Raw genomic sequence first — 23,731 nt, forward strand, 5'->3', positions numbered from 1 at the left:
TCTTACTGTAGTGTTGCATGTGTCCATTTATCTGTGCAGTAACGAGTCATTCACATTGGACTCCCACACACACATTGCGGTAGTGCTATAAGACCATTACAGTTTGGTAGCACATGGCGCCACCCTAAACAAAGCGAATGAGAAGCGTTTGGTCAGTCTAAGACAAACTCCCACCCTGGTGGACAAATAACGATATATTCTTTTCTGATTTAAAGTTCCAGACATCAATATTTTTTACACTGGGGTCAAACGTCTGCTTGTAGTGGAAAGAGAACAATGTGTCACCGTGCTCTGCAGTTCTCTTTGACTCTACAGAAAGTTTTTCTTTCAACTCTTTGTTTTTCTTTTTTCTACAGACCACAATGCTAATGTTTTTTTTCCTTCCCACCACTTTCATCTGCCTTGTTTCCAGCTGCAGCAGGCAACTGTTCTCAGTGTAAAAAGTCTGTCAAACCCAAAGTGCACTAGCTGCTCAGCAGGAAACAGCTGACAAACAAAGTTAGCGAATAGCTGGTGAATGTAGTGGAGCGCTTTGAAACAGCTGGTAGATGCACATATACAACTATATGGAGGGGTTTAATATTTGACTTGAAACTTTGCTAAATGAATGCATGTGTTGCTACATTCTACATTACTGACATAATCAAGGGACATATAATTATATTTTCGATGTGGTTTAATGGTTATAATTTATTATAACTACATCAACCGCATCACCAGTTTGATCCCTGTTGGAATCTGTAGTCAGGTCATTATGTTCCCCCTGTGGTGATAACAGTTTTATGTTATTTATTTACAGATTTATTTTTGAGGTTTTCCTTCCTCCTGTCAAGAGTTAAGGGTGTCCTAGCTTGTAAAGCCCTATCATGCCAATTGTGATTTGTGAATATGGGCTACACAAATATAATCTGATTGATTAATTGATTGATTTATTGAAAATAGCTGCATTGAGAAGGATTTGTCAATATCCTGCTGAAGCAGGTAAACGCAGTTTTAATCTGGAACACAGCACGCAATATATAATAGAAATATCTCTGTGGTGGCGTCTCTGCTCAGACCAATCATCTTCGAGCTGTAATGGTCATTCTCTGTAATCGCCAGGCCGCCTATTTTTATATGGCAGAGACGGATTCTGCCTACAAAGGAATCACTGCAGCTACAGTGGGTTTGGCCTCTAGCTCTCAGAGTTACAGTGTGTGGTCAGTTCACTCCAGTGAAGCCCATTATTCTTCTGCACAGAAGCCGGAGAAAGCAGAAGTGTATCCCCTCCAGCACCGAGCCCAGCTACAGCTCTAACCTTCTATGTGCCTTTTGCTCCGGGATCTGGGCAAAGGGAGTTATCCTGTCCTCGTTTACTAAGTCATTATTAGTAGCTCCCTGTTTCACCTCCCACTGTTTCCAGAACCACTGCCGTTATAATTATCAACTGCTGTTATGCCAGGCTTTTTTTCATCGACCACGTGTGCGAATCTCGCTCCCCACTCTCGTAAGTAAACGTCTTGAAGAGATGGACTCTGTATTTACCAAAGCAGCCTGGGGAGATCAGAAGGACATCGCCCCTGTCTGTACTTCAAGTCAGCCATCTTCTCCTGTGGACCTCCTTGGTGTCCTGCCGTGACTTGGCTGGGTTTGATTCCGCTGCGGTCATCAGAGAGCTGCTCATTAATCTTACCAGCGCTCTGTCCCACTTCTCTCCATAATCTTCCTCCTCCTAATTTCCCTTATCGGTCACACTGACTTTCTTTTGTTTGTGTTTGGAAGGCTTACTCTAGGCTGTTAGCCAGAGGGTGCAGACAGAGTACAGAGCGGACTGCGGCAGCTTCCCTCCATCAGTCATGAAGCCAGGGATGGTTTATCATCCCAGGTTCCGTTTTTTCCGTCTGCCAGCAACTGTTCATTCATTTGCAGCGGGATAGATTGTGCTGAGAGTATTGATGGGGAGGCTAATGCTTTTAAGTGCAAGATTACACCACATTTAATAATGATGTTACTTATTGCTGCTGGCACTGAAAACTGTCATTTGTCATGCACCCTCCCCCGTGTTTGTTCAGTCCGCGCGCAGCGTTCCTCCCCCCACACACATACTCATTTTATCCAATTTTTGCCTAATCTCTTCCTTGTGTTAAGTGTTGTGTTGCGGGGAAAACATCGCCAAGTCGGGTCCATCTATTTCATCACCCCCCCAGATGCCTTTCAAAGTCTCAGGGTCTATCAGGAGGTGTTCTAGGACAATCAATGGTGCCCTATTAAATTCCCACTGCTCAAGATATAACATTATAAACACGTGGAAAGAGTTTGTGGAAACATTTGTCTCCCGTGTACAGATAGATAGAGATACAGATATCTTTTTCTAAGGCAGACGATATCAAAATAAGAATGTCTGATATTCAGTTCTATACTGTTTGGTCTAACTTCTACTCTCACCTTACTTGACTCATCAGATCTTGATCAGTTCAAAACCCAAGCTGTCAGGAGTGCGGTCAACGTCCGCGAGGGCCAGGGAGTGGTGCTGCTTTGTGGACCGCCGGCGTATTCTGGAGGTAAGTTTTGTGCCTGCGCCCATCGTTTCCTGTTTCCACCTGACTCAGAGTAATTACCTCTACCCATTCCACATGGCAACCTTAGATAAGGGATTACTCCTTTACTCCAAATTAATCTGCCTTTACACCCATTGATGTGCGCAGATAATTCTCGCCTTATGTTGTTTGTACAGAATGTTACTATTTGGATCCTCAGTTGGGTGTTTTACCCTCTTATCTTGAAAGTTTTTGTAATGAAGGCAATGTGTCTATCAAATTTGTCTAATAGGGATAGTTTGATATTTTGGGAAATATGATTATTTCCTTTCTTGCTGAGATTCACCTGAGGAGATCGACACCACTCTCAGAGCTGTCGATTAGATATGACGCTACTCTACAATTATCAGCAGCTTAACTGAGCTTAGCATAAAGTGTGACAGCCAGGTGGGAAAACTGCAGGCTCTCTAAAAAGATGGGTGACGTTATTTGCACGTTACTTCTCTAAATCGGGGCATAGCATTTCAGCATTATGAGACGCGCAACTTATTTTAGAGTTTTTCCGCTTTGTTGTGCATCATACATCATGCAGTATAGAGGGGGGTGGGATGAGCGATCAGACGCTGCATGACAGAAATGTTGGTCAGCCATCTTCAAGGTCTTGCGCAGTTAAAGCATAGTCACGCTTCTATTCCCCAAACCCAGCATCTTTTCCCTCATTGCGTCTGGCTGGAAGCAATTGCACAGGGAGTAGGAAAAAGAGGGTTTAGCTAGTGGTCAATTAGTATTCTGAAACATTTTGATGTCTTTCTGTAAAATAGCCAAACCAAAATACTCACGTCTTCCAAGCTACGTGCGTGTCCATGGGGCGACGCTTCTTTGTTGCACCGTTCAGCACATATGGTCAAGCCGGCGCCTTTCTTCCTTGTTAGTATTGTTAGCAAACAAACTTTGCCTTCTACTTCTTTGACACAAACATTGGCCTGGAGCTGGTCAGGAGGAGCTGACAGCAACACACAGTGTGAGCAGTCAGGATGTGTCAGACAATCTGACCGTGCAGTGTGAGCACATTAATCTGGAGCTCTGGCTTCACATCTAAGACGATTTACTTTTTACAGAGTTAGGTGGAATTTAATTACAACATTTTTTAAGTCTCACAGTCTATGCCTAGATTAAATCTCTGATTAATATGGTATATGTCATAGAATATGTAATAGGAAACAAGTCTTACAGGGGGTTACATACTGTGCTCTAATAGGCTGATTTTGGAGGCTGACAACCAGCTGCTGACAGTCGCCTTATAATTGCGTGAGTCACACGTTCAAAAAAATTGCCTCAGTTGTTTTAATGGCCCAAAAAAAGTACATTACAACTGAGACTCTATGACCAGGAGATAAAGGTGCCGCCTGCTCAGCCACACCACCCTGCAGAAAACTGAGAACATATGGACAATGGCTGCTGCCTCACTTGTCCCCCCCCGATACCGTCGCTTGCACGACCAATTTCCTTCACAAGCGAGGCGTTTGTAGAACAGTGCAGTGTACAGCTGGTCTATGGGATAATGGGTCAGAGTACTCTGTGTGAAATGCAGTTTGACAGCTTGCCTCTCCGACACGGGCTTATACGCGGTTGGCTGCTGTAGCCTTAGCACCATTGTGTTTTCTAACATTTTCTCAAGTGACTGAAGGTGATGCAGTGTGAGTCTGCTGTCCCATTCTTCGTCTTCGTTTCTCTCTTTTATTCTCCCCTTTCCTCTTCTCTCTTCCCCTCTTGAATTTAGAAAACACTGATGTGCTACATTACCTTGAACTAGACTGAGCAGATTTGTTCCCCCTCCACAACCGCATTCATGGTCACATCTCTCAGCTACGACTCATAAAATATAATATTGTCATAGTAAATTGTTCTTGTGTGACTTTTGTTCTCCGACAAAGAGATTTGTTTACTCAAAGGGCCTTTTTGTGCCACGTCAGTCCCTTTGTGTTTTTCATAAAAGCCATTAATTTACAATAATTCTAGCGGTTCACATTACAGTTGAGAGAGAGGTTATGCTGAGTCTGAACTGTGTAGCTCCTGCTTGCCTAATCAGAACGAGCTTTGTATCTGCGTCGCTGCACCGGGCTCGGACGCTTGATCCCAGCCGAGGCAGAGAGGCTTGCTCCCTTGGGGGGCATCGGATAAGCTTGACAGTGACTGCATACACCTTTTGACTCCGAGCCCCTCACCACCAAAGTGGGAGATTATACGGCGCATCTCCTCAGTCTCGAAAGTCTGCGAAGCCTGCACTTCTCAAAATGACATGGTAATTCATCATGGCAGGTCTCTCCTTTCTTGTGGTAGACCTGCTACTTGCAAAAGTGCATGACAATATATTCCTACTTCCGTACATCAATCTGTCTGTCCCTTCCTCCACTCGGGCCTCCCGTGAACTAAGTCACTCAGGGACCCAGGAAAAAGGAGGCCATGTGTCAGGGGAGGGCCACTGACGCACTGTAATCCATTTTGCTTTGCTCCCTTTCCTTAAGTCTCCCTTTTATTCTGCACTGATAACTATTGCACTTGCCATGTCCTGGTATCACTTACCAAGGAGACTGAGATAAGTGAAGGAAAATGGCATGCTAACATTTTTAGGCCACACATGAGTCTGTTTCTTTTTGGTCCAGCTATCCGAGCCACAGGCACGACACAGACAAAGCCAGGTTTGTGTGGAATTGTCTGTTGGGTTTCTCCCTGTAACCCTGTAAGGTCTTGACCTTACAGGGTTACAGGGTTACAGGGTTCAAGTCTGAAGTAAATGGAATCAGTCAGTGAACAAGTAGTGATGGTAGATCAGCACTGCAGTAATATTGTTCTGTTATCCTTTCCAGAGCTGGCATTTGCATGGATCTTCAACGAATACCCGTTCTTTGTCCAACAAGACAGTCGCCGGTTCATCTCTCAGGAGACTGGGAGTCTGTACATCACTAAAGTGGAGCCCTCAGATGTCGGGAACTACACCTGTGTGGTGAACAACACCGTCACGAGGGAGAAGGTGCTCAGCTCTCCAACACCCCTGGTCCTCAGAAGTGATGGTAAGTGCCACAGGGAATCTTTACACCATTACCAACTGGTTCATCCTACTATCCACTAATGTGTTGGCTTTGATTGTAGAGTCAACAGTTACCTATGCTGTGTTTTAGCTTAATATCATTCACCATTACTCTTTTTAAGAAATAAATAGAGGGGTATTGAAAATAATCCTCGAAACACATTGAGAGTTGGTTTGGGACGAATGTGGCCACAATATTTTAATTGTGTAAACACAAATCCATCCTGGGCCACATATGAAGGGGTCGCCTACCCAGCTGATGTCATAATCAATCGTCTTTTCATGCCTCTCGGTGACAATAGGTTGATTTGTTTATGGCCACAACATAAACACTGACCACAACACATTGATTTCTAATTTGGGTAAAATCTTTATTCATAGTGGATCCGTGCACAACTCATTGATTCATTCAGCCCCTCCTTACTCCTACCGCTCTCTTTCTCTTATTTGCACACACACAGAAACACACATACACACACACACACACAAGTTTGTATACTTCTGTCTTAGTTGGGACACTCATTGGCATAATGCATTCCCTAGCCCCTAACCCTAAGCATCCAAACAAAACACCCTAAAACCAAGTCTTAACCTTCAAACAGACCTTGGAGGATGTGAGGACTGGCCAAAATGTCCTCACTTTACAAAAAGGTCTTCACTCTGTAGGGTTTATGCTTTCAGACATTTTGACAGAACGTTTGAGAATCAGTCTTTCGTTTTTTTTTGGTCATTTCAAAGAAATATGACTAATTATTGAAATATTCTGCACAAATCATTTTGCTGCTCCAATCTGAAAATTGCTCTCTCTCTTCAAAATCAACCTCAAATCAAAAATAATTGATATTTATCACAGTTCTTTGAACAGAGTTTCACTGATTATATTTCAACAAGAGGGTAGAGTCCGTCTCCCATCTTTAAAATTCTGTTAAAGAATAAGATTGAAAATCAACTTTTTAAACCCACTTTTTCTCTTTCTTAAATATACCCTAAAAAAATTGGGATTTAAAATTTGCGGGGACGTCGTCCATGTGTCCCATCATATTCCTCAGAGCACCTTTGGGGGTCACCAGGTTGTGAATAATCCCTTTTGTCCATCTTCCGGCAAAGTAGCATAAAACGTAAAAATGTCTGCTCTTTCATGAGTGAGGTGAGAGTTTGAATTGAGATGTATCAGTGAATCAGAAACATGCAGGGGCGGACTGGCCATCGGGAATACCGGGGACATCCCCGGTGGGCCGATGGCCGAAAATATAAATCCAACGGCCCATCACTATGATGTACCGGCCCACGCCCATCATCGCATCAGCCCTACAATGGTTGAAACAGCGGCACAAGCGTAATTTTCTCCAAGAGCTATACCTATCTATTCGCACTGACTGCTTTTATACTGCTACTCGCAATCGGTCTTCACACTCATGGTGACTATTTTTCGATTTTTTTTTAAGTGTCTTTTAATATGTGTTTTACAGACTTCGGAAGTCCAAAGTAAGAAAAGATCTCCACCTTATTAATAAACACCTCTAAATTGGTTCTTACACAGCCGAAGTGTAGAGAATTTGGATTTGCATACATACACGCAACGCGGCACCCAGTTATACGCATGCGCACAACCCATGAGGCCCAGCTCTTCGTTGCCTTCGTTGTTTTGGAGAGTGCGAGAGCATGCCGTCGGCACCAAAACGAAAAGGTGGAGCTGAAAAGCTAAGAGATAAAAAGAAAAAATGTCTGGAGAAAGGTGCCTCAAAACATTTAAAAATATCAAATTTCTTTGGAAAACCACCGACTGGTGACAGTGAAAAGGTAAGATAACCCTAACCCCATAGACCGTTATGATCTGGTAAAATAAGCAAGCTGGTGTTGTTGTCAACATCTAGATTATCTATTTTAACATGTTAGCCGTAGTCACTGGCTTACAATTGATGAGCAAGCTATCCATGGTGGTAGTTGTAAATAGGACAATCTTATAATTTCTATTAACCTGTGACAAATAAGTTAACCAGCTAGTTTGTTATGCTAAAATCTAAAATTATAAATAATGTTTATATGTTATCTAGATTGTTAATATGTTATGTAGAGGCGTTGACTTGGCCAAGTATAGCATGCATTTCACAACATATTAAACAAAATGTTAATATGTTATCTAGATTGATGATTCAGCTGCTGGAAGCAGCAGCCAGGGGCATGAGAGCCAAGATAAGAGCCAGGCATGTGTCCATCCAGGCAAATTGGTGGATCCAAATGTTATTAAAAAACAAACATACATATATGATGTAATTTCTTTGTAATCATCCAAAATAATGTTAAGTGTATGGGTATTTTTCCCAGAAGGCCACTGACTGTTCGATACGCGCGATCCATTGAGTGGGCAACGCGGCTACTTAGTGGGCCGCGCGCCGTGTATTGAGTGGGCCGGTCTGACAGAAACTCCCGGGCCACTTTTTTCCCCCAGTCCGCCCCTGGAAACATGCCTACGGAAAATGTCACAAAAATGTCCGACCAAAGCATTTAGATGACATATTTCGTTGAAGGAGATGCAATTTCATATTCTGCCCGTTTCCCACACTCACTGATGCTCAGACTGATCACAGCTTATCGAAGTCTTCCGTGACTTCTAAATCTGAAAACATGCACAGGACACCGGGTCAGCTCTTGCTGCCAGACTTTGGGTTGGTAATAGTAAAGGGCATATTAATATATCTCACAACGTCTTTGACCCCTTCTACTGATGTGAATATAAATAAAGTCATAAATGAAGTCACATTGCCACAGGTGATAAATCTCTGCTCAGTAAGACTTTACCCTGATGTGTTCTCTGCATCATTTATAAGCCACCTCGGATTTCCCCTCCCAGCCCTTCAGTGGTCACTTTTGCATCGTACAAGACTTTTGTGAAAGCTGTCCCATTGCATTACTGCTCTCTCTCTCTCTCTTTGATCCAATGCATGTGTATTGTGTGCTGTTAATCATTGATGTTACAAGCTTGCAATCTATTGTCTCCTTTTTGCAGGAGTAATGGGTGAATACGAACCGAAAATAGAAGTTCACTTTCCTGACTCAGTTCCAGCTGCGAAGGAATCGGTAGTGAAACTGGAATGCTTCGCTCTGGGAAAGTAAGTCGGCCCTATTGTGTGCATGTGACATAATCGGGAGGCTCATTCATGCATGAATTAGTGCTACTCAAGATGATTTAAGGATGCAAAAGCGTAACATTACTCATTTTTTGATTCATCAATCCATACTCGGGCAAGGAAAGACAAGGGAGCAGAAATCAAAGTTCCTTTAAGAGCGTCTGAAGTCTGAGCAATAGCAGTTTGATTCGTAGGGAACAATAATTCCCCGGGCTTTTGCATCAAAAACTTTTTTGTTCTGTGCTTAATCACACTTTGAAAACAACGACTGACAGTTGCCATCGTGGGAACTTTTTGCTCCCCTTTTGTAGCCCCGTCCCAGAAATAAGCTGGAGAAGAACCAGCGGCGTCCCTTTCCCCAGCAAAGTCAAGATGAAGAACTCAAACGCCATCCTTGAAATCCCTAATTTCCAGCAGGAAGACGCGGGGACGTACGAGTGCATGGCAGAGAATCGGCGAGGCAAAAATGCGGCGCGGGGCCGTATTTCATTCCATGGTTAGTGAGGCGTTTCAAATTGAAGGAGAGTGAATGCAGAAATGAATGTGTTCCTGTAACAGATTTCCACATTTGGATGGGAAACGTGCATATGACCAGCAGTTTGTTGAATCTCAATTGTTGGACAGAAAACCTATTTGTCTATAATGTGAGAGATATAATAATCCATGAAATTGCAGGATGGGCCATGGATGATGGCTGTGTAAAGTAAAGAGTTAATAGTTTTTCAAATTAACTCCCCGTCAATTCATAATTCTGTTTACAATCCTTGGTTTTTCATTATGTTTCTAATCCACTTGTTAAGTTTAAACTTCGGTGATTCAATGCGAGGCTGCTTTAACAGCTTTATGATTTCTGATACTGCTCTTTAACTAATCCACTGCCTGTGTAATTAAAAAGGTAATCTCCTTTTATTTCCGTCAAGCTAAACCTCACTGGCTCCAGACAATGACGGACACGGCTCTGTCCATCGAGGAAAGCCTCTTCTGGGAGTGTAAGGCCAATGGAAAGCCTAAACCCTCCTACAGCTGGTTGAAGAATGGGGAGCAGGTGATGGGTGAGGTAAGAAGACCTGTTCAGCTCCTGGTTGTTGTACAAACTGTCCCCACATGCATAAACTGTAGGTGGGGAGAAACATAATGAGTAAAGATGAATGTGTGTATTTTCCACATTATCTCACCCCAATGGAAAACCTTATCTGATTGATGACAGCCAATCATCTGCCACATTATCTTGGTTCCTTCTCCACACCATTGTAATCTGCAGTCATTCTTAAATCACTTTTGCAAGGAACTGACCAGCCTCTGATTCAACTTGTAGCTTATGCCAGATTTGCTTAAGCTTGCAGGAAGAGACAGATGGGCGGATTTATTTTTTTGCCTCAAGAACAATTGTACAGATGGTTTTTAAAACCTGGTTGAGATCCAGTCACAGTGCAAGCAAGTCTACCTCCAGATGTGATCTGGCCGACCTGATGGGTTTTTCGTGCACATTGTTCCTATCTAGGTTATATATCCAAATACAAAAAAATGTTTGGACACATTTTAGAGGCAGCATGTATTGTTCACAAAGTCTGTGGAAACTCTCTGAGCTATAAATGTTTAAACTTGAGAACTATATTAATATGACTCCCAATCCGTTTTTAATCTATTTCATAAATGCAGAGAGACAGTTCAGTCACAGACACACACACACACACACACACACTCTCATTCTAATTTCTATCTAATTTCCGCTGTCCTTCGTGCGAATGACAAAAGGTCACAAGAACTCGTCTTTTTCTCCATCATGCTGACCCTGGTAGTAACATCTGTCCTGATTTGATCACATGTGCTAAGCTCAGGTCTAAACGCACTCCAATGTGTTCTGAATATGTCCTGAGATCCTATCACAGAAACCACAGTCAGAGGTGGTCTGGGGCACGTGGCCACATTCCTTTTGCTGTGTGAACATAAATATGTCCTCGTCCATGCAGTATATGAAGGACCGCCTACTCAGCTAACATCCCTTTGACCCGCTACAGTGTCAAAATGAATCAAATGCATTTTTTACGCTTCTCTGTGTCCTTACAATTATTTGCTGGGGGCCACAGCGAAAAATATCGAATACTGACCACCACCACCACTAATGATTAATACTTTTAAATTGATCAAAGCTTTCTATCTCTCTCTCTCTCTTTCTCACGCCAACACTGCATTTTAATACACACATAGTTATTGCTGTCCACTTTAGATCGGCCTCAGGACAGATGTTTATGCCAGGTGTGAACAGGGCCACACAGAGAGCAGCGTATATGCCTGGTTTCACCCCTCATTGGAGCTAAACAGAACTATAGATGGAAAGATGGTGGATTGCCCATTAAATACCACAAAACAAAGGGAGATACATGTCATTTGATGGATATGCTTTACTCTGATGCTTTACTCTGAGTCATGTATAGTCTTTACTTCACCTGTGTACTACATTTTGATGAGCCCACACCCGCTATATGCACCTATAATTAAGATTGCCCTATAAATAGCCACTCACCCTGCAGCACTAATGATCTCAAACTAGCTCAATGGGTCAAAATCATCAGAAAACGTCATTATCGAAGCCATTTATTATATTATATTTTCAACTGAACCCCCTGAGAATAAATCCCTTTTTTTGCTACTGGTCCCATTGTCAACATTGCTTCTTCTCTGTGTATCTAAGATGCAGGTTAGCAGTTTTTGCCGCTCGCACTCACCCCTCATCTCTTGCCCCATTCCAAGCTGAACATACGGCACAATGCCACTTGGCTCCTTTCCTTTTTTTCTTTTCTCTCTCCTGCTGTCCTCCTCCCGTCATGGTGCACCAGTAATTGCTGCTGTGCCTTTGGACATAATAGACTGGCCATGCAATGGATATGCATAACTGTTTCTCTTTTCCTCCTCAGGGCCGGGTGCAAATCGAAAACGGGGCCCTTTCTATAGCAGCGCTAAACGTGTCAGACTCTGGGATGTATCAGTGTGTGGCTGAAAACAAACATGGCATTATTTATTCCAGTGCCCAACTAATGGTGTTAGGTAAGATGGCCTCCATCTCTGTGCTTTTATGCTGCTTATCCGTCTGTGCATTTGATCATCTCCTCAGATAAGATAAAAACCTAGAGCCTGCTCCTCAGCAATCAGTCTGCAGCCTCATTTGATGTCACCGTGGGCTCTGTTAGCAAAAATATGAATCTGATGGAGTGTCTCATTTTACTCGCAGTCGTTTCATCGTATTGATTTGGAAACTACAAACACCCTGCTTTGTGGCATTGTGCATGCTTTCTCGTGTAGATGGGGTATTGATTTATTTGCAAAGCTTTGATGACTTCCATCTGACTGACTCGATGCGAAATTCAATGCTGTCTTGATTCAGCCGATGTCACTTAGGTCCAAATGGTGGCTGACAAAATGTAATGATGAGTATGGATAATGGCTGCCGCCACTGCAGGTTGTGTGTGTGTGTATGTGTGTGTGTGAGTGTGTGTGTGTGTGTGTGTGTGTGTGTGTGTGTTTCTACTTTTTTGAGTGTCTGAGTGTGTGTATTTTGTTTAAGGGTAGCAGGTAGGTCCGATGGGCATTTCTGCTAAAATTTGACTGAGCACTGAAGAGGAGACCATCTCCGAAAAGCAGGTCTGATCTGAACAGTTTTATGTTGCCTATATATTTTTTTAATCGCGCACCATTTCTCTGCCCCCCCAACAAACAGCCTCACCGCCCAGCTTCTCCAAAAGTCCGCTGAGGGCCTTGCTTAAAGCTCGCTCAGGCAGCGAAGTCACTCTCGAATGCAGGCCTCAGGCCTCCCCCCCAGCAAATAGCCTGTGGAAGAAAGGGAACGAGATCCTGCAGAGAAGCGAAAGGTAGGATAAAGGTCCAAGCAGCTTTTATTCACATTCACTGCGAGCGGAATTGTTTGAATAGTGTATTTGACATTTGTGCAGATGCATAGAGTGGAGGTTTAATGAGGATAATTAAGGGCAGCAAGGCCATCATGGAAACTGCACATGGCTAAAATACTCACTAAAATGTGCTCCTTCATGTGCAAAACGCTCAGTGTGAGGAATCCAGATGCTTACTCGTCGCTGCATGCATTAAATATTTGCAAAGATACAAGATTTGCAACTGAAGCCCCTGTTGAAGATGAGTCGATTTAGTTTTAGAAAGCAGTAAAACTGAGACTGCTGCACTTGTAATAACCTGAGGTTAAATGTTCGACTTTATCTTGACATTTAATGTGATTCACGTAATCACTGAAGATTCAAGACAAAAGCCTTTTTCCATATTTGCAAGCGGAGACGTCTCACCAGACACAAAACTCCAAACACAGACATGAGTCAGATAATGAGCAAAACCTCAAGCACCACTTACTGTGGCAGAAAGTGGTGCTTGATTTGGTTTGTTGTCCTTGCAGGTCTGACTTCTTGTTGAATACACCAGGAGCTGAATTTGAGCTACTGAACAGACTCCATAAAATACAAAGCTTCTAATTCATGGTGGAGAAATCTAAAAGAAAATCAGTGACAAGAAGTGACACTTTTAAGCAATCCATCTGCACTCTTTTCATCAACGTGATTGGAGAGCGATGAAAAGCTGGGCTGGTGAATAAACCTTGCTGCAAGTCCAAGCACACGCATTTAGAATTTGTTGCACACACACACACACACACGCACCCACGGGACAGACTGAACAAAAACAAGTCAAACGCTCACATGCCAGTTCTGAAGAAATGCTTAACTTTGTGCTTTTTGAATTATTCCCGTGCTGCTAATTCAAAAGGAAGTCTGAAAGGGAACAATACGAGCCAAGCATCTTGTCAAAACAGCACCGGCTCTGTTTAGTCGGCTGAGGACAGGGAGCTGCAGCTGCAGCAGCAGAAAATTGCTCAAATTCCCAAGCTGAATGACATTTAGCACAGTGCATGTGAAGCCCACATACCCTTTCAAGGTGCATAATGCTGGATGTACAGGGACACTGGCAGGGGAATGTTTTCTCATATATGGAGTCACGCTGTAAATTGGAGCAGTGCTGCGGAAATGAATTGAATTCACATTTTGAGTCACTAAATATCACATCATTTAAAGGTAGTTTCACCTAAATGATGAAAGGCCTAGTTCCTAATTACCCTTCGTGGTGTCTATCCATGCTCAGGGCTTTAGCTTAGTAATTAGATATCAATCTCGGAAATATCCGCCTCCACCCCCTTGTCCCTTGTTACCCTGGATAATCTACTGAGCTCGCGGTCAGCAGTTTTTTTAATCTGGACTACTTCTGTGACAGAAAGTGGCTCCAATGAAAACAGTGTTCGCAGTGTTTGACCTAAATACAATTACTGAAGCAGCCCTAGTGCTGTTACTTTAGAGTCATGACATGTTCCAGTCATCAGTTTAACAACATGTTATGATTGATGGCTTCAAATCCTGAATTACCAAAAGGATGACTTTGGGTTTACTTACACTACTTAGGGTGCTACTAGCTATAAACAGACCCAGTTTGCTGTAGATCCAGATAATGATCCAGATCAACATTTATGGAAATGCATATAGAGATAAAGTGGCCAGTCAGCCTTAGTGGAGGTATTTGCTCTCCAAGTGCCCTTCTTGTTACACAACTGGTTTTTCAACAGATTTTTCTAAGCATTTTTTTTGCAAAAATTGAATGATGAGGAAAGCTCATAATTAGCTAAAACATCTGGGTCGAGATTTAATTACTGCAACCTTTAAAGCTGGTGTGTATGTATGAATAAGGCTAATAAAGATAAATTATTAGATCCTATACGGAAGCTGTAATTAATTGTGAATCATTGTATTACAGTCTAAATGCGATAGGTTCCTGAAAGGCAACTTGATCGTTATGATGAAGAAACCGTTAAAGTCAGCACAGAGAGATCTACAGGGGAGGAGTAAGCCTCATGATGTCACTAGGCCTTACAATCAACTCTACGGCTGCTGCACTGGGCAACACATGTATTTGTGAAGAAGAAGACTGAGAGTTAAAGCAATGCAAGAGTCAAGAATATGTCTGCTTTGAAGCAGGCATTGGTGAAGCGTACCTCAGAGCCTCCTCTGATTCACTGCCTTCTTTTGTCACTTTTGGCCGCAGCAGTGCAGCTGCCTTGGGCAACCTACCATCAGTGTGTCACACTCTGATGCTCTTCACTGAAGATGGCTATTTTTCAAATAAAACACACGTACAGACAACCGCATTACACAGGGTCGGTTCATTTTTCGTTTAATTATATTCAGCTATAATTATGTTTATTCCAAGATATTATTATTTTCCATCAAATTTTGACGGTGTAGGATATTGCCACAGGGTTATGTTCTTATGAAGAGCTGTATTATATTATGTATCATAGCACGCGTTGGGCTTTTATTAGATCTCCCGTCAGTCAGTGACCTCCCAGCATGACAGTGGTTCCTCTCTGACTTCAGCACATAAAGCCTGTACGGCACATTTCATTTATTCATTGAGTTGCTCAGTGACGCTGTGTGTAAAATACTTAGAAATGTGTTGGTGAGTTTAGCTCACCACTGAGTTGGGGTGATGGGTCATGCTGCCCGCTGCTGCCCTGCACCAAAGAATCCCATTTTTACTGGGATTTAAAGGAAAGCTTTATAGCACCCGGGTCAAAGTGCTTTTTCAGAGGCTTTTACATTTTTGGGAAGAACATGAATCTGGTAGAAACTCCACTCTGCAAACTTAGTGCATCATGGAGAATAATAAAAACTAGAGATGGCACTCAGTAGAGCACATACCTCCGCCAAGGCCAAACCGTCCCTTTATGAAACTACATTTAAATTCACTAAATCCTGATGTTATTATTTGTATATGCAACAAATGGCAAATTGTCATAAAAATAATTTCTCTAAAAACGCCTAATTCCAAAGATTTTTTTTCCCATCCACGAATTATTCTCTGATTAATTAACGAAAAAATAAAAAAATGCACTCATCTTTCAATGTTGAAGAAAGTGAAAACAAATGTGGGGATCCACCCACTGATCCAGATCTGCACCAAAATGCAATGGGGTCTTTTCCTGACTTATACAAATTAGTCCTGTGGTGTTTGCGTAATACTGCTAACTAGCAACACATAAACAAACACAGATCAAAACAAAACCTCCTCGGTGCAGGTCAATGTAAGGATATTGAATATTACAGCAAAACAAAGAAAGCAGAGGGATGCGTGCGAAGCTCAGCCCTTTTGTTTAATACTCAGTTCAGTTAAAAGGTGTTCTGCTTCCCCCAGGATTACTCTGCTTCCCAACGGAACATTAAAGATCACCAATGTCACCAGACGGGACGCAGCCAGCTACACCTGCATCGCTAAGAACCAGTTTGGGACAGCAAGCACCACTGGGCAGCTGCTCATCACTGGTGAGGGGCGCTCTTCTTCATCTACTTCTACTAAAGCATATCACATCCCACTAACCTCTCTACATTACACCATCAGAGCTCTTCAGTCTTCTTCCACTGTATTTACTGAGAATGATGGTAGAACTGCTCTGACTTTAATTTCCCCAGCTGCCTGTGAACTGTTCACTCCTGATTTTCCTAGGTGCCTCATGTTTTTCCAGGTATTAAAAATGAGAACCTTGGACACAGATTATAAGAAACTCACTGAGATATGCATTCATTTTACAGATGCAAATGAGAAGATTCCACTTTCATCTGTATGTTAAATGTGACGCGACCATCGGCAGAGGGCGAACTGAGCTTAGCTAAATAACACACACACACACTACAATTTAATACATTTGTTTACTTACGTTAACTTATATATATGTCAGTATAGTTATATGTTTTCTTTTTTTCAGAAATTCCACTTTTAGGTTGGATGCAACTGAGCAAGTCTTTAATGATGTTTTATTGTGTTTTTCTTCAGGGGGCTTTTGCCTTTGGGATTAATTAAGATGTGTTGTTTGTTATGTAGCTTAGCAGAAGAAGACTGGAAAATGGGAAAATTACCAATTTACTTTCAGTTAAACCAATCGGCCATCCAATCACTATTGAAGCAGGTAACTGGGGTTGATGTTGGAAGGTAAATCCCATTGCTGATGTTCCAGAAAAAAACTTGTTTGAAACAAACATATACACAGATCTGCAGAAACAGCATTAATGCTGTGGCTCTTCAGTGTATACTTCATAAAAAAAAACATTTATAACCCAGTTTATAATCACATTAAAAAGGCTGGTATATGTTATGCAAAATAGCAGCACAGTAACATAACATTATCCTTGATTTAGTTAAAGGTCATTATTTGTGGATTCAGTGACATAACATGTTCGTGCAGCCCTCTGGTTTCTCTGTTACAGTGTGTGTGTTTGTGTGTGTGTGTGTAGCCACCTGACTTATTTTTCTCATTAGCATTTCTTCTTCTCGTACACTGACAGCTGAACCATTTAATGTCATAGAATTTAATTACTTTGACCTTTACTCAACATACTGTGAGGCCTCCAATCCACCACCATCACAGAGTGGGAACGCGCTCGCATCTCTGTAATACTGTTTTCAACATTTTCTCCCAAGTCGATCCTGGAACACAAACTGCGAAGACGAGATGTCATTAATTGTTTCTAATGGACAGGATTGGAATTTAAATGCTTGTTAAAAAACAGGGAAAGCACACATCCATGTTTTTTTTTAATGATGGTGACTTGATTTGGACGTGAGTCCCAGTGAGATGGCGGCAGCAGAGGTCACAGCGGTGTTAAAGGTTCCTGTGGCAGTGATATTAACATGCATGCTATCGTCTGTTGTCTGGCCAGAGCCCACCAGAATCACCATGAGGCCCACTAACATGGAGATTATTGTTGGCGAGAGCATCGTGCTACCCTGCCAGATTGCCTGCGATCCAGCTCTGGATGTCTCTTTCTCGTGGGCATTCAACGGCCAGCTCATCGACTTCCAGCGAGACAGCGATCATTTTGAAAGAGTGGGCGGGGTGAGTCATCTCAAGCGTTCAACTCAGCTACTTTCTGGCTATTCTGGGATTAATTGGGACATACTGTGTGGTGTGCAAGGGTATGCTCTACTGCCCTGCAGAGGGCTTCTTACACACCAATAATACCGAAGCAGAGAAATTTATGCCAAGACTTATCCATTTGAAAGTTTCCCTGTGTTCACTGCAGAATGTTATATCAAAAAATTCTATTAGGAATCTCTTCCATTCTTCCATTTCTATGCTGTGAAACCCTCAATGAATGGCACTATCAGGTCAGTACTCGGGATCTTTAGTTTTTGAATTAGCTGTGTGAGCTTCAGTGTTTTACACTTCTAGAAATCTATTAGCGAAATGCCATTTCATTCATACGGAGGGTCCTCATTGATGGAGTCTTTACACTTTTCATCCCTTCAACTTCTAATTCCCGTACCTCAAGGGAGAACATTTTCTTATCATCTCCCTCTGCCATAATTCAATTTGCATACCTATTTATGAATCTTGAGCCCCCAAAATAATTAAGTAATGAGCGGGCTGGCATTCACCAAGGGCAGGCCCGCCAACCGTAAATGTTCATTTGAAATGCTTATTTCTTGAAATAATGATAAGTGGTGACTCTTTGTTGAGTATTTATACCTTTTGATGAAGGGCAAAGCCATTTGTTCATAGCTTGTCTTTTATATTTGCATATTATAATGTATTTTATCATATCCAAGGTCATTAGTCCGATCACTGCCATTCACATGTTAAAGGTTGGCATAATATCTGAATGCAAATGACAAACGACACTGTACTGTGCTTGGATATACGATGAGATATAGTTTTCACAGAAACTGTTCCCCCTGTCCACAGAGATTAACAGCCCCCTGCTCAACAGCCTCTGATGAATGAATTAGCATAATGAAAGCAAATATGCCCCATCACTTCCTGCTTGCCAAGGCACAACGCCTTGCTTTCAGATGCGAGCTCTCAGGTCGGCCAGGTGGCTGCTGACACTGGAGGGAAAAATCTGACATGGCGAACACTGCGTAAAAAAATGTCAGGTGACAGGAGAGCAGATGAAAGGGGTGGGGGGGTGGTGGGGGGGGGGAGAGAAGAGAGAGCAGTAGAGTCTCTTTAGCCCACGGCTCCATAGAAGTGCCATTCAGCTCCCCTCTGCATTGTCAGAAGCTTCAGAGAGTTGGAGATCCACGGGCGTTCTTGTCCAGTTGCTGTGGAGTGAAGCTCTGAGCCACTTGCCACTGAGGGGGAGATGAAATCTGCCTTGACTGCAGTGAGTCCTGGCTCACCCCTCAGGTGACTCCTTTATAAAGCAACTCACTCCTTGTCACCAGCTGACATGCTTAGTGACAGGCCCACTCCAGGGGTGACTTTCCGGAGGTGGATCCCTAAGCTCAGTCAAAATGAGATCAGAATAATTCTGTTTGAATGAAGAGGTTAATGCATCTTTTGAAATCGATGTTTACCTTTGTACATTGCACACGTGTCATTTTCAAGGGCAAAGCTGGTGAGGAGGATGTATGTTTAATGAAAAAACACTATTACTACTACTTGTTAACTACTAGGAACTATTTGACTATTATACTAAGTCCGGAAATACAAACAGAGGCACACAGATGTAGAGAGAAAACCCTTAAAGGTCTTTGCTTAGCTGTGTTAGACTCATGATTAGATTCAGAGGCAGAGTTTGCACTCAACTTTGTTTCTTTTTCTTTTTGAAGGAGTTCGAAGTTGCGCACAGAACTTTTTATGGCTGTAGCCATCTTTGGCATTTGATTTTGTCAGTTGCCACGGAAAATACTGTGCTGTAAACAAAAATTTCAGGCATGTTAGATCAACCCAAAAGTCGTCTTTGGTGACCAAACCTCTATAAATGAGGACCACCGTTTTGCAAAGATGAACAAATAATTCCCACATGTCCCCGGTAGTCGTCAAGTTTTGTCTTGGAAAAGCTCCAAATTGCAGCGTAAACGCGGCATGACACGTATTGTCTTTCTTTTTCGTTAAAACTGTATTTTTCCGACAGTAAGCGTGAAACGAGAAGCCAGAGAACAGTGGGAGAAACACAGCACAAGGCCGGGTCGGAACCGAACCCGCGGCCCCTGCAGGAGGACTCAAGCCTCTGTGTCGTCTTTCTATTCAGAGCTTGACACAGCTTATTCCTCTGTAGCGTTGCGCTCTATTGTTGTCCGACGATAAGAAGACGCCAGCGAGTCACTCTGTTGTACTGGATGACATGTTACTGAATTACAATGAACATGGACGCTGTTGCTTATTCTGAGTCCACCCCCTCGCACACCATCTGTACTGTGAATGCACTACCACAATGTGATTAAATGTGAATTACTCCATGGAAGATAATAGTCCTCAGCCAATGAACTTTTTTTTTTCCTTTCTGAGTGCCATTTGGTTAAAACTACATTGCCCAGTTATTATAGGACATTATTTAGCAATATTTTCCCATTTAAATTCTCAAATATGCATGTCTTTCACTTTGAATCAACGGGCTTTTTTACAGGGAAGATGTAAAAAATTGAGGAACTGACTAATGCATTGTTGGTTTTGCTCTTATATTTAAAAAAAAAAAATACTGTATTATTCATTCGTAGTGCCAGAACTGGCCTTTCCCTTTAAAAACTGTCCTTCGTGGGGCCATTTATAATACAACCTGTCCTTACAAAGTTAATAATATTTGTTCTGGTGTTTTGTTTTGTCCCCTCATGGCCATCGCAAGCATGCAGCCTGTGTAAAATAATATTTGCTCTTTACACTCAGAGTTATACTCTATACACTTGCATGAGTTATGTAATTACAAAATAATTAGGATTTTCTTGCCAATTAACCAGACCTTGTTTGCTCTGCGTGTCCTCTGTTTAGCTGGTAGCTGTTTGTAGGGGGGCTGTGGGGGGACGGGTGGGGGGCTGGTTGGTCGGGTAGCGCCTGAAGGACAGCCAATGGCACTTTTTGTGCAAAGTACATCTGCTATGTCTGTTGTTGGTGTTTGAAGAGATGCACACAACACACAGCGGCCGTGAGTCGGAGGGATGGTGCAAAGCATATTATAAATGTTAAAGGATCCCAGAGCCAACAGCGGAACAATGAAACAAAACAAAATTGTTTACTTCACTGTGCTTTTCTCAATAATGTTCTTCTCTAGAGTATATCAGGGGATCTGATGATTCGTAACATCCAGCTCAGCCACGGTGGGAAGTACGTCTGCGCCATAGACACTGACGTGGAGAGCCTGTCCACCTCTGCAATCTTAGTTGTCAAAGGTAAGAGAAGCGATTTCTATTCAAAGGCTTGTTTGAGTTTGCTCACATACAAATATCAAAATCGACACTGTAGAGTAATGCGACGCTGAAGCATCTGCGGAAGTATGAAAGGAGTCAGAAGTTTGACAGAGTGAGATGCGAACAGCCCCCGAGGCTTCTGTGTAAGTGAAGGGGAGTAAAGCTGGATGCTACCTCAGTCAGAGGTATGTCGGCTCGTGTTTGCATTACATCCAGTGAGTGTTGCAGTGCGTGCTCATGGGCGGTGTGTGACTCGTGGGGCTCAGCTGAGGCAGCTTTGTTTGTATGTGCTCTGTGTATCCGGCTCAGCATGCGGGCTCTTCCCTGGTGAGTTCCATTGGTATTCATGCCCTTAACAAACTGTAAGAGCTGTCCCAGGTGCTTTGAGGAGGCAATGTTTATCACAGAAAATGACTATAATTGGCTCATTTACACATCGGCGAAATATCATGGATAACATCTGAATAATGGAACAGTGGAGCAAACAGCATTGTAAAGCCAGTTACAAACATTTGCTTATTTCTTTGTCTCTGTGAATTGACTTGTTTTGATTCTTCACTTTTTGGCCTTTCCTCAAGAATGAGCCTCTCCAGGTTATCTTTCCACTGCGAGAGATCCGTGTTCAGTAATCACTCTGTAGCCCCACACATCACACACACAGTGAATGAAGTAGGCACAGAACAAGGACGTAGCCCTTAATTAAAGGGAGTCCGATGGCCTTGATATGCTGCATGGTGCAGGAATCTTTATATGTTCAGCTTCTTGGAGTTAGTGCTCACCTAATGTTCACCCCCCCCCCTTGTTGCCTAATTGATTTAGGTCCACCAGGTCCCCCGGACAAGGTGTCGGTGGAGGAGATCACAGACAGCACGGCCCAGCTTTCCTGGACTCCTGGTCGAGACAACGGCAGCCCCATCACAGGCTACATCCTCCAGGCCTGGACGCCTTTCACAGTGGGCTGGCAGGCTGTTGACACAGGTAGCCCGCAATTCTCCTCCTGTCGCTCTCTGTTATTATTCATGGGGGATCCTTTTATTTATTCATCATTCAATTTGAGTCCAGTTGTTTGGCAGCCTGATTTTCTGAGGATCTCATTTCCCTGTTGCAGTGCCGGAGGTAGTCAATGGGAACATGCTGACGGCCACAGTGGTGGGTCTGAATGCCTGGGTGGAGTACGAGTTCAGGGTGGTGGCTCGCAACGCTGTGGGCCTGGGGGAGCCCAGCCCGGCCTCGGCCAAGACCAGGACTGAGGATGCCAGTATGTCAAACTTTTGAATTTACTTCCCAGGTTTTACCAGGATTTCTTGCCATGAATTTACTAGAACTACGGATGATCAAATCAAAGTTTATGTCTTCATGGATAGCTAGATTGTTTTTGGTCCCGTCCACATACACTGGAGGTAAATTTATGTCAACTATATTGGCTTAAGTGAATACTGATTATACTGATTCTGTGACCATTTCAGTCACACCAAACACAAATTTACCATGGCATAATTGTTGTGTTACGTGCGCTACATAGCAACTCAAGTATGTATTTCGCTGTATTTCGCCTTCATGTCTATCACGTCGCTACACAAGAGACTATGTGTCTATTTGCATCTTTCCATTGACTTTCAATGTAATCTCATTGTGCGAAAACTTTGTTTCAGGTTTAGTGTGAACGCAGCATTAGACGCCTAAAAAAACGCACGCGGCATCTTCTCTCGATTTAGAGATTCACACGTGTGGCAGAGAAGCTGAATGTGTTAAATGAAGTCAGAGGGGAAAAGTGTGCATTCACAGGGTTTTATGATGTCCCAGAAAAGTCCCAGACACATTGGAAGTATTTTTTAATTTTATGTTAGTAAATTTGTGTCAAAGCAAAGATGTGCAGTAAATCCTGATATTGTGTGACATAGCTTAGGTCAGAATACATGCCTCCATGAGATGGGTTCAGTGGGTTTGTTTCATTGCCTACATTACACAAGCACACAGGTGCATAGACCCATGCTAAAACTCACAGGTTCCTATATAGGTATTTTTTGCCAGGAAATTTGAGCATATTTAGGTGAGAGTGGAGGAAAAGCTGGATCTCTGTTCTCAGGATTGAACCCTGCTAAACGCTGCTTCACCCATTCGCTGATATGACACCTTGAATGTGTCTATTAGGACATGCACAGCTGCTCCTCCACCTACACTATCAGCTTCACCATCACACTGCCGTGCACAAATAGCTGAGTGGGAGCAGGAGGGACGTGGGTTGAGTCAAATGTCGTTTGCAAAAAAATTTAAAATCTTCATGTACAGTGACATTTGGGCAAAATCGGTAGTTCACTGCGCTCTGACGTGTTGGTGTTTACACACGGTGAGGGATTTGTTGGGTGTCAAACAGACGACAGTATCTCCAGCAGGCAGCCTTGTCCGCTGCAAGTACAGTGGAGGCTTGTCGCTGAGCTTTGTAAACTGTGTTCTAATTGCTCCCCTCTGGGCTTTACCTCTCAGTTCCTGATACAGCTCCCACTGATGTTGGAGGTGGAGGCGGCACAAAGTCTGAATTAGTGATAACATGGGAGGTAAGTCATCTGTCACATTTTACTGTTCTCTCCATCGCCGGGGTAATGGATTTGCTTAATTGTGCAGAATTGAACGGTGCAATTTTATGACCCACATTAGACAGAGGCACCTCTTCTCCGGCTCAGCCTCCGAGTGCCATTGCTTGCTCCAGTCGCTGGGGCAGAGAGCACTTCCTTTGAAGAGTTTTGCACTTTAGCCACAAT

At 42.9% G+C, this 23,731-nt stretch overlaps 1 protein-coding gene across 1 annotated transcript in view; it reads left to right on the forward strand.

The window, feature by feature from the left end:
• The window catches only part of cntn3b (contactin 3b), a 55,824-nt gene that overhangs the window by 24,134 nt on the left and 7,959 nt on the right, over positions 1-23,731 (forward strand). The window contains exons 5-17 of the mRNA XM_062395025.1: positions 2,442-2,540; positions 5,384-5,587; positions 8,612-8,714; positions 9,044-9,228; positions 9,653-9,789; positions 11,648-11,777; positions 12,448-12,598; positions 15,987-16,114; positions 17,507-17,682; positions 20,837-20,954; positions 21,792-21,950; positions 22,081-22,230; positions 23,457-23,527. Coding sequence (XP_062251009.1) covers positions 2,442-2,540; positions 5,384-5,587; positions 8,612-8,714; positions 9,044-9,228; positions 9,653-9,789; positions 11,648-11,777; positions 12,448-12,598; positions 15,987-16,114; positions 17,507-17,682; positions 20,837-20,954; positions 21,792-21,950; positions 22,081-22,230; positions 23,457-23,527 — 1,811 coding nt within the window. The remainder of the gene's footprint in view (positions 1-2,441; positions 2,541-5,383; positions 5,588-8,611; positions 8,715-9,043; positions 9,229-9,652; positions 9,790-11,647; positions 11,778-12,447; positions 12,599-15,986; positions 16,115-17,506; positions 17,683-20,836; positions 20,955-21,791; positions 21,951-22,080; positions 22,231-23,456; positions 23,528-23,731) is intronic.

This window comes from Platichthys flesus, chromosome 2, assembly GCF_949316205.1.
Source record: "Platichthys flesus chromosome 2, fPlaFle2.1, whole genome shotgun sequence".
Taxonomy (NCBI): Eukaryota; Metazoa; Chordata; class Actinopteri; order Pleuronectiformes; family Pleuronectidae; genus Platichthys; species Platichthys flesus.